Source organism: Monomorium pharaonis, chromosome 6 (genome assembly GCF_013373865.1).
Source record: "Monomorium pharaonis isolate MP-MQ-018 chromosome 6, ASM1337386v2, whole genome shotgun sequence".
In the NCBI taxonomy this organism is placed as follows: Eukaryota; Metazoa; Arthropoda; class Insecta; order Hymenoptera; family Formicidae; genus Monomorium; species Monomorium pharaonis.
The window spans coordinates 15261000-15275804 of record NC_050472.1 but is presented as its reverse complement, the minus strand read 5'-3'; the positions used below and the strand labels follow the sequence as shown (position 1 = coordinate 15275804).

Here is a 14805-nt window from a genome sequence, read left to right as displayed (position 1 = left end):
TTTTAGCGACTAAAACTATGCATTTCCTTTTTTGGTGCAGAATAATGGTGTGTTTCATTTCTGGGTGTTCTGGACCCAAAACTCCCTATAATTTTTGGCATAGTTTCTTAGTTTTTTCAGAAAAACCTACTAAATTTTCCTTCTTTTGAAAAATTTTACTTACAAAAAAATTGGCTTTTAATAATGTACTTTCATGATTTTTTTCGAAATTTTTTGAAACTTTTTCTCCCTTTCATCACTTTAACCCTTTTTCTGAAGTCGATTTTTTTTTTAATTTACTATGGAAATTTTGAGGATCGCTGATTACGAATCCAAAGTTAGAAATATGAAATTCAAAATGGCAAATCCTAAATGGCAAATGTGATTTATTTATATTGCCTACGTAATTATGAAAATAAATCCTGTTAGTTTGAATCTTCTTATTCTGGACTTTTGAGTCGCGTTAATTTCAAAACTATATTGATTTTTTAATCATAATAAGCGACTCCGAAAACCTTCGAGTATCAAAAATTAGTTATTCGTAATGAACTGTCTTGACTCTGCCTATGACTAACTAGAGGAAATGACTAACTAGAGGAAAATTTGATTTTTAGTGAAAACTAACAGTGCTATTGGATTCTACGGCAAAAATTACATAGAAATAAAATTACATAGAAATTATATATCATACGTGTGTAATAATTATATATATTTTATATTAGATATTACATCCACCATATTGAATCCGCCATTTTTAATTATGTAATTTTGACATTGGATTTATAATCAGCGACCTAAAAAACTCCTAGATATTTTCAAGTATAAGTTCATAATAAAAATTTTTCACAAAAAAATTCTTTTGATAAAAATAAATTTTTTATAATACATATTTGTTAATAACAAATTGCAGACTTAACAATTACATCTAAAAGTAAATTCATTAGTTAGAGAAACATTTTAGTTATTGAATATGTCTCGGTAGTCGAATTGGCTAGGACGCTCGCACGAAATGACGAGAGATCCGGGTTCGAATCCTGGCTGAGGTATTATTTTTCGCAATAAATTAATTTACAGTTTCTCGAGGAAGGAAAGAGGGGATTGTAAGATGCGCTTGAGCATCGAAATTTAGCTTAGTTATTGTATCTTAAAGTCTGACGAATCCTGTCGGCGCGCAGTTTAAAATAAAGCTAAGAAAATTAAATTTAATAAAAAAAAATTATATCCATCACTAAGATCCGACGTAGACCGTTAGACGATTTACAACTCATTGATATGTTAGTTATTAAATGATACCTAATATGTTATACAAATACGTAAAATAATAGATAAACACAAAAAATAAGCTTAGGCGATAGGTATTGCCTTCAGGACAACAATTGCATGTGATGCAAAAGGTTAAGCTGACCCAAGGTCTATAGATGAACGATGGGAGGGGAAGAAAGTTCTTCGCATTCATATTTACACATTGGTCCCAACATAGCGGGGCCAATATATCAATTCCACCTCCCCCACCTTCCACTTTTACTACTACTCACTCATTCTTCTCGTACATTCACACATACATTTCGTAGTCCCAAAATGGCGCTCATGCGAAGACTTTCCTTCCCCTCCCATCGTTCATCTATAGACTTTGAGCCGACCTAGCGGGCGGGCAGTTTAGGAACTGAAATTATGCATTTCCTGTACCTTTTTTTGTGTAGATTAAGGCTAAATCTTATTTTAAAATCATCTCAAACAATGTCTTAACATACTAATACGGCTGTGATTGATAAGACATACTTAAAATGATCTTAAATATAAAACCCAATTGGGAATATCGGCCTAAAATAGTGTATTTCATTTCTGGGCGCTCAGGACATCAATCATGTAATTTCATGTAATAATTTTTATTTTTCACTCTATTCATTTCTAAACTTTTTCATGACCAAGTAACAATTTACAGAACTAATTATGTCACTAGGTTTTCATTTTTCCGCCAATACATTTAATGGCGGAAAAGCTCACGTAAAGTTTCATATTTCCATATTTTATTGAATTATTATACATGGTCACGGGGTTCACGTAAAACTTTTCACTTTCCACCCAAGGAAAAGTCATACAATTGATGCCCTGAGCATTAATCGTTTAATTTCATGTAAAAATTTTCATTTTTCACCTTTCACTTTTCATTTTTTACTCTACTCATTTCTCAACTTTTTCATGACAAAATAATAATTTACAGAATTAGTTGTCACTGGTTTTTATTTTTCCGTCACATTTAATGATAAAAAAGTTCACATAAAAAATCTCATATTTCCACGTTTCATTGAGTTACATAATCACAAATTCACGTAAAATTTTGCACTTTTCACTTTTCACCATAGAAAAAAGTTACATGACTGATACCATGAGTTCAAAACCCTCTATAGCTTTTGGCAGTTTTTTTACGCCAAAAATAAAAAAGATTGAGGGTAAACTTGTTGAAAAGTTACCACATAATCTTCTAACAAATTTCTTTGAATTCTATAAGAAATCAGCAGTCATAATCATAACATCAAAATAAGTTGATTAATGAGTTCAACAATTTGATTTGTAAAGACAACAAAAATGTTGATTTCTTTTTCAGTTACTTTGATTACAATAAATGGATTGTTAATATTAGTAGTAAAGAGATCCCTGAACACATGTTTTGAGATTTCTTAATTTAAATGAAAATTACTTTTTAACCAAAGATAACAGACAGGGTACCCAAATAGCACAAAATATTTATAAATACTTTACAAATTTATTTTCAAAAAATAATTTTTAAAGATTATATAATTATTTTTCATAAACATTTAGAAATAATACAAAAATTATTATCAACAATATATAGAATATATTTTTAAAATGTACTGAAAAATATTTATGGTATATGAACTTGAAATATTTTTTATATTCTTTAATAATAATGGTATAAATATTTATTTTAAATATTTTCATAAATGTTTATCATAATTTTTTTTATACTTGACATACTCGGACATAAAAATATGTACAAAATATTTATCATAAATATTTTTCCTTCTTATAAATATTTTATCAATATTTTGTGCTATCTGGGTATGTTCTACACTAGAGATAATCAAAAATTTTGAAACTGTCAGAATACATCCTAATGCTATTAAAACAAGAGTAATTATGCAGATAGAGGGCAACCTCACTGATTTCAATGACCTTGATATATGTTGTCAGGGTTATTATTTTGAACAACTTTTCCCTATACATGTTATCGTCGCTCGGCCTTAGTTTCCGAGCTATACACAAAAAAATTTTTTTTAATTTCTTGCTTTAATTTCATTAGTTTTGAAAAAGAGAGGAGAGTAGAGTGCAGAAAACGCGTGAGAAGGATGCAGGGGGAGAGGCTTCGTCCCTCTGCTTTGCTCTGTAAGCAGGGGGGAGATGTAAAAAAAGGGATAAAAAAGATTAAAAAATGTACCATTGTTTTCTGACTAATATGGAATGAAATTTGTGAAAAGTCGTAAAGTTATATGGTATAGAGAACGCGTGAGCGAGGGGGGTGCTCTGCCCCTCCCCCTGCACCCCCTACCCGTAATTTTTCCTAATTCTAACCCACCAATTTTGTCGCTATTTGGTTAATGCGAAAATATTAGAAACGAACAGCGTGGAAAGTCACAAACCTATGTGGTACTGTACAAGCGTGGACGTCGTTTATTTTACGTTTCATAAATACGATACATGATATCAGTGCTTTACATAAAGTAAACGACATCCACGCTTGTACAATACCACATAGGTTTGCGACTTTCCACGCTGTCCGTTTCCAATGTTTTCGCATTAACCAAATAGTGACATAAAATTGGTGGGTTAGAGTTAGGAAAAATTACGGGGAGGGATGCAAGGGGAGGGGCGCAGCTCCTCCCCCGCCCATGCATTCTCTGCATAACCCTTTATGACTTTCCACGCGAAACAAAATTCTCATTATTATCAAATACCCGTGTTATAATTTTTGAACTTTACTCGCTAATAACTTTTTAACGAGTTGCGACCGACAATTGATCGAAGATAAAGGTAACTCAGAGTCATGACCTTGACATAAGTTGGCAAGGTCATGACTCTGAGTTACCTTTATCTTCGATCAATTGTCGGTCGCAACTCGTTAAAAAGTTATTAGCGAGTAAAGTTCAAAAATTATAACACGGGTATTTGATAATAATGAGAATTTCGTTTCGCGTGGAAATTCATAAAGAATTAATTTCAAAATACACTACAGCTCAACTACCACGATTTTTACACACCATCAAGTTAATTTTAGAATCTACTAGCTTTAGATTTGACGAGCAATGTTATGAACAGGTCTTTGACAGTCTCATGAATCCTCATTGTCAATTTTAGCAAATATTATACTGAATAACTTAGAGTGATTATTTTTAAAAATTAAAGTTCAATGGTCATATATTTTATGAATACATAGATAACATTTTCACTATTCTACCTGCAAATAACATTGACAGTTTTTAATTATTATCACTCCCGATTAAAATTTACATATGAATTGAAAAACGGTTCAATTAATTTTTTAGATACAATAGTTATTAGGAATAATAACAAATCGATTACTAATTGGTATCTTGAGCGCATGTTTTCGGGAAAATACGTAAATTATTTCTTTAATTACCCGTTGAGATACAAAACAAATACGATTTTGAATTTAGTTGACCACACCATTTTATTATCTGATAAAAGATTCTATGAAAAGAATAATAAATTGGTAAATAGTTTTTTAAAAATAACTGCTTCCCTACAAAGATAATTATCAAAGATAATGAACAAACATATTAACATATGAATGTACTTAAGAATCGCACAAATGGTCTTAACTGTAACAATTGTACAAATAATAATAGTGAAATTGATACTTAAAAAAATAACTTTAATAAAAATATTAGTAAAAAGTCAGCCACCATGCAAGGAAATTTGGCTCAAGTATTCTTTGTACCATTCCAAAGAAACTCAATGTTTTAATTTAAAAAAAGATTAAGAAAACTGATGTAGTATATAGACTTGATTGTGCAAATTGGGATTTGTCATAGGAACAAAGAAAAAGTTAAAAATGCGCATTGAAAAACTTTGGAATGACATTAAAAAACACGAGAGCAATTATAAACCGCAGTTAGTAAACATCGCGTATTGCATGGTTTTAAATGGTCTAAATCGCGTGCACACCGAGAAGAATAGGGCAAAATGAGAAATAATAGAAATGCTTTTCGTTAAAAAGATCAATAACAATATTAACTTACAAAAAGAAACCGAAAATCTAAATTATATTTATAATAATATTATCAAGTCAATATAATCTGTTTATCTCTCGGATTGTTGATTCTTCTTGAACATTATCAGTTATTATACCATCGTTTAAGTATATAATCACATGTTAAAGATGTTGACAGATCAAATAATTTTTATGAGACATAAGTCACCATCGTTTGATCACATTATATTTTTGACTCGGAAACATGTAAGTCTGTGAATATGTAAAGATAACATATTGTTAGTAAATAATTTTGCGGCTTCCTTTTTAGAGCATAAATCAGTAATTTTACAGACTCACAGATTTATTAGTGCTTCCGTAATACGAATTTCATCGAAATTATGTAACTATCCTTCATCATTGAAAAGAACCTAAAATATTCGTCGAAACGTCGGGTAGGTGTATTTCAATAAAGATTTTTGCCAATTGATGTCGGCAAAATATATTCTTCTTTGTCTTAAATTTAAAAAAATGTTTAAATTAATAAAAAATGTTTAAATTATCAAAAAATATGATTAGGCAACATATATTATAGAAGCTATTCAGTTAAATTATTATTATTTAAACATAGCATGAAAAAATTGTTCTATTACACATTCAAGTAGATATAAGCAAATAAACGGTCAAAGCAGATATTAGTGCTTTTTGTGTAATTTATACATTAGTTTTTATTCAAACTGCCGTTATTTTCGGACTTTCAATGCAGTCTTAAAACCAAATACATCAAAATATTAAAAACTTTCATGTAAAGCACACAAGAAGCACTGAGATTGATCGCTTTGATCATTTATTCACCTATCTCTACTTGAAATGCGTTATACAATATACAGTTATAAAATTTCTTAATATTGTCTATTGTGAAGAATATTATTATAATTCTTGGTAGTTGCCGGAGATCCAAGTTCAAACCGACTACGATAATATTTTTTGTAGTAATTTTTTAAACATTTTAGAGTGGGGTAATTTCTTAAATGGATAATGTATTGAATGAATTAGAAAATGTATAATTTACACAAGAAGTACTAAAGGCAGTTTTATAATATATTCAAAGTCAATTCTTATTTCAAGACAATAAATAATATCTTACGATTCTGATACAGATCTGTGATTAGTTGATAACATCTTAAGACATTACTTAAGACAGTACTAAGAAAAGTCTCAAATGTAAGAATCGATTATGAATACTGATATAAGATCCACTTTGATTATTTACTCACCTATTTCTACTTGAAGTATGTTACACAATATACGATTGAATTCAGTAATATACATATTATATATTATTGAATTTAAATTATTTGCAAAATAAACGCATAAAAACTTTATGCCGGATGCTTATGGATTTTTAACAGTTTTATGTTACATTACACTATGTATTGTGTATGTCAGGATCCTAAGTTCATGCGGAGAGATAAGAGTCCAGTTTTAGGTAGCAGAAGAGGATGCGAGAGAAGATAGAACAATCTTTTATAAATAAAATGTCCACATTTCGAAAAAAATGTTTAAAAGTTTGAAAACAAACTTCAAACTTTCAATTTTTTAAGTTTTTTTTAACCACTGACAAATATAAAATCAGATTTTTTTAAATTAAACTGTTCAACAAAATTTTATCACTTTCAGATTGTTTTTAAAATAAATAATATTTTTTACTTTAGGTGTGGTAAACATAAATCTGACTTTAAAAATATTAAAATAGCTCTGGTTTTTCTGTAATAAAGGGAGTCAAAAGTGCAAAAAACATTTTTGGAAATTTGTTAATATCTATAGAAAAATAACGGCCGTTGTTACCTTTTAATTAAACTATAGATTGAAATATTTTAGATATATATTGTTAACTTGAAAGACTTGGCAATTTTTATATGAATGCACATTGATTCTGCTACACCTTTTTTTTTAATGCATACATTATTCTTTTTACTCTCCAATTTTTTTGCTAAATTAATTATAACTTATTTCAAAAAGTTTTTTAATAAAATCCTGCTCTAAAAATTAAAATATTAAAGAGTGAGACCAAAAATTACCTCTTTCAACACCCTTGAATTCAGACTTGAATTTGGTGCTAAACAATAATTTGGTGCTAAATAATTATAACTAAAGTTATAAATGACATTAATCCTCTAGAAGTTTCAGATTGAATCCACTCTTTAGCTTCAAGATGAGATCAAAGTTTGTATTTTGCAACGCTAACCCAGGCACACAAAAAAAGAAAAGTGGTCTGTCTCTGGAACTCCACTAGTTAATCTCTATGTATTTTGACGTGCTGAACACGAATCCGGCACCAGAATTGTTCCATCACCTACCTTTTTTTTAAATAAAAAAATGGTTTGAGTTCAAAAAGACTTTGAAACTCGTAATAATTTCGCTGCACGCGGAAAATAGTGGGTGATGAGGCAATTCTTACACCAGATTTGTTTTCTGCGGCTCAAAATACATAAAGATATGGTCTGGTATGTAATACAGATCAATCCACAAATAAAGGTCTGTATCATAGACCAAACCACAATATCTTTATATATTTTGAGTCGCTAAACACAAATCTGGTGTCAGAATTGCCCCATCATCCACTATTTTCCGCGTGCAGCGAAATTATTATAATTTTCAAAGTTTTTTAGACCATGTTTTTTATTTAAAATTCATCGAAAGAAGCGATTTTTTACCTGTTTTGGCTTCCCTCTTTGCCCAACTTTTTAAAAAAAGTTCAAAAACAATATGTTTATATAAGAGGTAAAAAGTCTTATATGAAAAGATATCTCTATTAATAAAAGATACTAGTGTTTATTAGAATCCAAATTCATAAATAATATAAAAAGTCAGTTAGAAAGCAAAGAGAACAGTATGCGTGATCAGAAAAAAATATGTGCCGAAATCTGTGCGCGCTCATATAAACAACTTTTGCTGAGTACTCCAAGTTAATAACCCCTCATGTTTCAATTTAAATAGCCTACAAGGATAAAGTTTAGGCTTTTATTTCATCCGATTAGAAGGTTCTTGTGTTCTAAGACTAATTAATTTTTTAATTTCTTTTAATCGTTATTCATTTAAACTGTTCATTTTACAAATAATTTAAATAATTAATTTTATAAAGGAGGAGGACCGCTAAGTCAAGATTTCAGCTTCCTCCGGATTTTATTGTAAATTATCAGAAACAATTATTTGATACATGAAACACTAAATTAATCTGTTTTTAGCCTAAATGGGTATGTTCAATGTGATCGTTATCTAGTTTAAACATAAAAATTCATATTTGTGAGTATTTTGTGCAATACTACAAAACTCGTCTGAAAATCATGGATATTACATTGGAAAATCATAAACATCACAATATAAAATTATTTTTGTATGTAAAATTGGAGATGACAGTGAAACGTAAGGAGGAATAAAGAGAATGGGGACAAGGAAGAGTAAAAAGGAAAATAGGCTAAATTTCCGATCATTAAAGCCTAATCCAATATATAATACATAATATGTAATACTCTAGAGTAGAAAAGTCACTTTTTGTCACCTCATAGATTTAGTATGATAAAAGGCGATCATTTTTCATAGTTTTGCTATCTAACATATTTCACTATTATCAATTTTACGTAAAAAAAATAATTTTATATTATGATGTTCATGATTTTCCAATATCCACAATTTTCAAGCGAGTTGTGTTGTACTGATCAAAATATCCACAAATACGAATTTCTACGTTTAAACAAGATAACGACTACGTTAAACATGTCCATTTAGGCTGAAAATAGCTTAATTTAGTGTTTTATGTATTAAGAAATTGTTTCTGATAATTTACAATAAAATCCAGAAGGGGCCGAAATCGTGCCTTATTGGTGCTCCCTCTTTTGATATCATGTTTAAGATAATTTAATCGAATAGCTTCTATATCGTTTAATCATATTTTTTTCACTTTCTTACTAATTTGTTTAAACTTTTTTAAGCGAATAATTTAAAAAATGTGATATATTTTTAATCGACAGTCAAATAAAATGTATATTGTATTAAATGTTGTTTTTCATAAAGTATTATTGTACTCATGTGAGTTTCAGTTCTAAATTTACCAAGTTTGAAAGAAATCAGTGTCCTTATTTGGACAAACTTCCTTAAAAGTTATTAACTTTTATTATTTAACTTTTAACTTTTTAAATTGTCTCCAATCCTTTAGTAATAAACAAATTGTATAATTCTCGCTTTTTCATTATAATTTTTTAACATTGTGAATGAGAAACAATTTAAATATCTGACCATACCCTTCCATAACTTTTGCAATAAACGGCAATTGCATCTCGATGCTATGTTCTTCTTCATCTGTGCTTAAGTCCATGCATTCAAAATGACCAGTTTCTTCGAGCTCTCTTCTTACTGTTAAAAATACACATTATCTGTATAAATTTGAGATTCAGGAATTGCACTTTAAGTACACAAGAAGCACTTATTTTTATATAAAATGTATTTTTCAATATTTATTATAAATATTTAATAAGTACTTTTTGTAAAATAATGTAATATTAATGTAAGGACAAGATCTATAAGCACCTTGTTGATCAATATGTAGATCATATAACGGTGTTCGGTAAATGGAAGCCGAAGATAGGGCACAACCTGGTAATCTCACATGATGAGAAGGCCCTAGAATAAATATCCTACGGCTGCATAACAGCACGTTGCACGGTTCATTTGACTGAGAAATTTGAAAAATTATAAACTAAACTATATATTATAGAAGTTACTTTGCAAAATAAAAATTTATATTGATGCAATTATTAAGTTATATCGCGAGATATGTGGAAATAGAATTTTTTTCATGCTTACAATAGGAGACGTTGCTAATACAAAATAATATATAAATACAGATGATACCCGAATAATATTGTTGTAAAGACAGAGATTTAAAGTTTATGTTTTGATATAGATTTTGTTGAGTACAAGAGTAACTTTGTTTGACTGCATTTTGTACAAAGACTTGCACAAAATGGTAAAATAATTTATCTAATTATAATTCACACTTACACAACTACAGGACTAATTTGTCGATAAGCAAAACCTGCACATGCCCCGCAATAGCTGTATCCTGCATGCCTATAAAATCATACAGATTTTTTATGTATACATAACTTAATAAAGTTAAAAATTATATTAAATAATTATACTAACGGGGCAATGATTGCTCTCGCAGGTCCATGGGATAAATCAGCTGCACTCAACCAACCTTCCAACTGTTTACTTAATTCCGAACCTAAGGCAAATGAAAGATGTTACGATTTGAACAACATATAAATCCAAATTTCTATTATACAATTATATATACTTATATGTGTTTGCAAAATTGAGTAATTTTGTAAACATTATACAGTATACAGTTACAAAAGTCAAAAAATAATAAAATTAAAGTTATTAATTTTTAACTTAATTAATTTTTAATTAGTTGAGTTTTAACTAGTTGTTTCTAAAATATATAAATTTTAATTTATTAATTTTTTTTAAATTAAACACCTATGCATAAAAAATACATAAGAAAAAAATATATCCTTATGAAAAAAATGTTTTTGTTATTTCATATACATTTACTTTACAAATAAAGTATTATCTATTTGATAATTTGATCCATATTATAGTTATATTTTTTATAGTAATCTAATTTTTCAAAATTATGCATTCTAATTCAATTTTTCTTTGTAGACTATTTTTACTGCTTAGTCACTTGAGTATTAATAAATGATTATGTTTATTAAAGAGTTTTTAAAATATAAAAAATATAAAAAAATTCTAATATTTTTTATAAATAACACTATTATATAATTATATGATTCAAAATAATTTTTACTTTCTTGTACTTACCTAAATTTAAGGCAAAATTGACAAAAAAGCCTAGATTTATATAATTCATGTTAATCTGCAGAGTTGATACAAATAATACATTTCAAAATTAACTTTTAACTTAATTTAATCTCAACTTAAGTATTAACAGGACGATTTTTGTGTTCGTGCAACTTTTAACATAACTAAATTAATTTTTAATTAATTTATTCAACTCTGTTACACATGACAATATAAATTTATACAGTCTCCTTGAAATATTTTTAAATATATTTTCATATGCACACATATAAGTGGAAAGAGAGAGGGGGGGGAGAGAGAGAGAGAGAAAGAGAGAGAGAGAGAAAGGAGGGGGGAGAAAAAAGAAGAGACCTGTGTATGTATTCTTCTGTGCACAGAGCATAAACCATTAATCTACTTTTTAACTTTTTTATTTTTATTGCATCTTATTATTATAGTTCTATTTTTATTCCGCACAATTAATAAATTCATAAATTGATTAAATAATTAAAATATAATTGCAATTTCAAATATCTTCCACAAATCCATTCGTTGAGATTTTGAATAAGTCATCGATGAATGCCAGTAAAGTAATAAGTGAAATGTAAATGTTCTTACCATTGTCTGAATACCAACTACCAGCGTGAGAAGCTCTTCTAATTAATGCCATTTTTGGGTCAAACGCGTCGTTTCGTCTTATGGTCTCGTATGTACTTTTCGTCTCGTATTCAACGACACTTGATCTAGCGTAAAAACTTTGCAAGATCACGAGCGAAATAGAAGTAAGTTATATCTTAACAAAGTGTAAAATGTTTATAAAACGTTATCACAAATCCTTGGCTACTAGTCTTACCGTAGATTATTCAATAAATACAGATAGACGACAGCTAAAAGCCATATATGTAATTTGGCGTTTTCGACCGGTGCTGAGTTAACCCGTCCCAAGTTCTTTTCCTTTAGAACTAGCCAATCACAGTTATTTCCCTCTTTAGAAGAATGGCTGTGATTGGCCTTAAGATCATTTTAAGTGCTATCTTAAGATGCCATCAACCAATCACAGAGCCGTATTAGCTAAAGACCTAGGGCTCGATTCTTGAATTTATTCGCAAGAAAACGTATGCGCAAATACCCACTCTAACAAAAAAGTTGCAAGTTTATTGGTTGAAAGCCATACGATAGCCAATAAATTTTCAACTTTTCTGTAAGAACAGAATTTGCGAATACGTTTCTCTTGCGAATTCAAGAATCGAGCCCCTATAATCAAAGATTCGCCAATGGCGAACACAATTTTGATTGGTCACTTGAGTCACATGGTTTATCCGCCATTGCATACCCACGCTGGGCGAGGAAGAGGGGAGAGTGCTCTGTGTTGAGCAGTATAAGTTAAAAAAATATGTGTCAGAAATTATAAGGTAATTCAATCTCTGCATTCTAGGGTCACTATATTTTGACGATACACTCAGGAAGAACAAGAAAAATTAAATTTGCATTTGTTATATGGCTGCGTACAACTTGGAGCTGGCTCACATTGTTTACTATCTCCACTACTCCAGACCCCAGCCCCAGATCCCAGCCCCCGGCCCCAGGCCCCAGCCCCCATCCCCCATCCCCATCGACATATAGAATGGACTGAGCATTGCGATAGGTTAGCGCGCGCCTGCTTTAGAGTGAGAGGTACTACACCTGAGGCCTATGTTTATCTCTTTTGCAAGCTTCTGATTTGTTATTTCGTCCCCCTCCATTCACGGAGGAGGACGAAATAACAAATCAGAAGCTTGCAAGAGAGACAAACATAGGCCTCAGGTGTAGTACCTCTCACTCTAAGGGTGACGTCCCATGGCGCGTATTGCGATACGCGCGTATCGGGCGTATTAAATTTCGACCAATGACAGACGATCCGCCGTTTTTGATACGTTGACGATCCGCGGAAATTCATAATCGAGCGGATCGCACACATATATATGCACAGTCGTATAATGTTACATGGCGTGTGCACTGGGCGGTGTATATAATTTACTTCTTTTTACTATAACCTCTTCAGATTTATGAGTACTACGCGTGGTACTCCTTCTTGTCACTTTTTGTGTACTTCTTATGGGCACGAAAAGGTTAGAAATGGCCACGCATGCTTGTGTGTGTGTATGTTCGATACGCCGAAATGTGGCTCTTATGTCCCATGGAGCGGATTACGCGGAAGCAGAATCAGCGGATCACTAATCACGGGATCGTTCTAATAGAACCTTTTCAAAAATTCCGTTGAAACAGTCCCATGATTGGTGATCCGCTCGTTCCGCTTCCGCGTAATCCGCTTCATGGGACATAAGAGACATATTTCGGCGTACTGAAAGCAGCGGAATGTCTGTGATTGGTTGCAGAGTTCGATACGCCCGATACGCGCGTATCGCAATACGCGCCATGGGACGTCACCCTAAAGCAGGCGCGCGCTTGCCTATCGCAATGCTCAGTCCATTCTATATGTCGATGCCCATCCCCCATCCAGTCACCATATGGGTACAAGATGGTGGATAGCAGTCATGGTGGGGGGCCATTGGCGCATCTTTGATTATAGATCTTTAATCTAGAGCACTAAAAAAGTAGGTATTCTCACGTCCGCCGTTTTTATTCAAACTAGCAAGTAACTAGCATAATGTTTTATATATATATAATTAATATAATACATTACAATAACTTTTACAGTCTCAAGATCATAAATATCGTGTCTTCGTTTCATTGACCCCAGTGAACACAGTAATATAGCAGCAGTGTAAAAGCAATGTAACCGAATATAACAGGTTACTCTGAAATTACACGTAACTTACATGTAAGTTACAATTTCCGACTCAGTAATATAACATGTTATAATTACATGTTATCTAACCGTTACACAACAGTTACAAAGAAAAATAAAATAAAATAAAAATTTCATTTTTTAAAAATTATTTTTATCAACAGTACATACTACATTTAGAATAAATTTTTATTAATTAATTAAATTTAATTTATGTAATTTTTTATTTTATTCTTACTTGCCGCTGCTAGGTTTGAACCCGGGACCGTACGATGACGAACCTTGTACTCTACCTGCTACGCCAATTTGACTCATCGATATGGGTACTTGTTATTGTCTACATATACCTATATGTTATAAACTGACGCAACTATATTATTTTTTATAAAAGCAATTAAATTTTGCAAAACATTAAAAATAAATAGCATTTAATTTATTTACTTTCATTTCATTGTTAAATTTATCTTTTTCCATAACCTTAATAATTTGATGGAAATTGCGATCTATTTAGCATTAATCTTTAAAGCGTTCAAATGATTAATTAGATGGTTAACTATATAAATCGTAATTCTAAGAAAAATTGAATAGTATACATTTATTATTCTGTTTTTGTTCAGCACATGATGAATTTAGATTTTGTGCATTTTTTGTGCGCAGTAATTGTAGACAAACCGTTATTTTTGAAAACATTATCTTTATAATAATTTTTTTTATTATCAAATAGATCTGTCATTCAGGATGTTATAATGTTGTCTGATTTCTGAGTCAACTACGACGCATCGTTCGTAATAACATTGATACGAACGTGTTATGTTACGATTATACAATTTTTGTTGAATAACTGTAACGCCAAAACGATGTATAACAGCTATATCACTTGCGTATAACAAATATTACGTAACAGGTTATTTCCATGTCATATAGCACCTACATATCACAA

The 14805-nt window shown here is 30.4% G+C and overlaps 1 protein-coding gene across 1 annotated transcript in view; it reads right to left on the bottom strand.

The window, feature by feature from the left end:
* LOC105838084 (protein MEMO1) overlaps positions 1–11969 on the bottom strand; it is a 33632-nt gene extending 21663 nt beyond the window's left edge. Inside the window, exons 1-5 of the mRNA XM_036288355.1 lie at positions 11696–11969; positions 10415–10496; positions 10271–10339; positions 9797–9909; positions 9511–9622 (exon numbers count right to left, since the gene is read on the bottom strand). Coding sequence (XP_036144248.1) covers positions 9511–9622; positions 9797–9909; positions 10271–10339; positions 10415–10496; positions 11696–11747 — 428 coding nt within the window. The 5' untranslated portion in view covers positions 11748–11969. The remainder of the gene's footprint in view (positions 1–9510; positions 9623–9796; positions 9910–10270; positions 10340–10414; positions 10497–11695) is intronic.
* Between the last annotated feature and the right edge of the window lie 2836 nt (positions 11970–14805).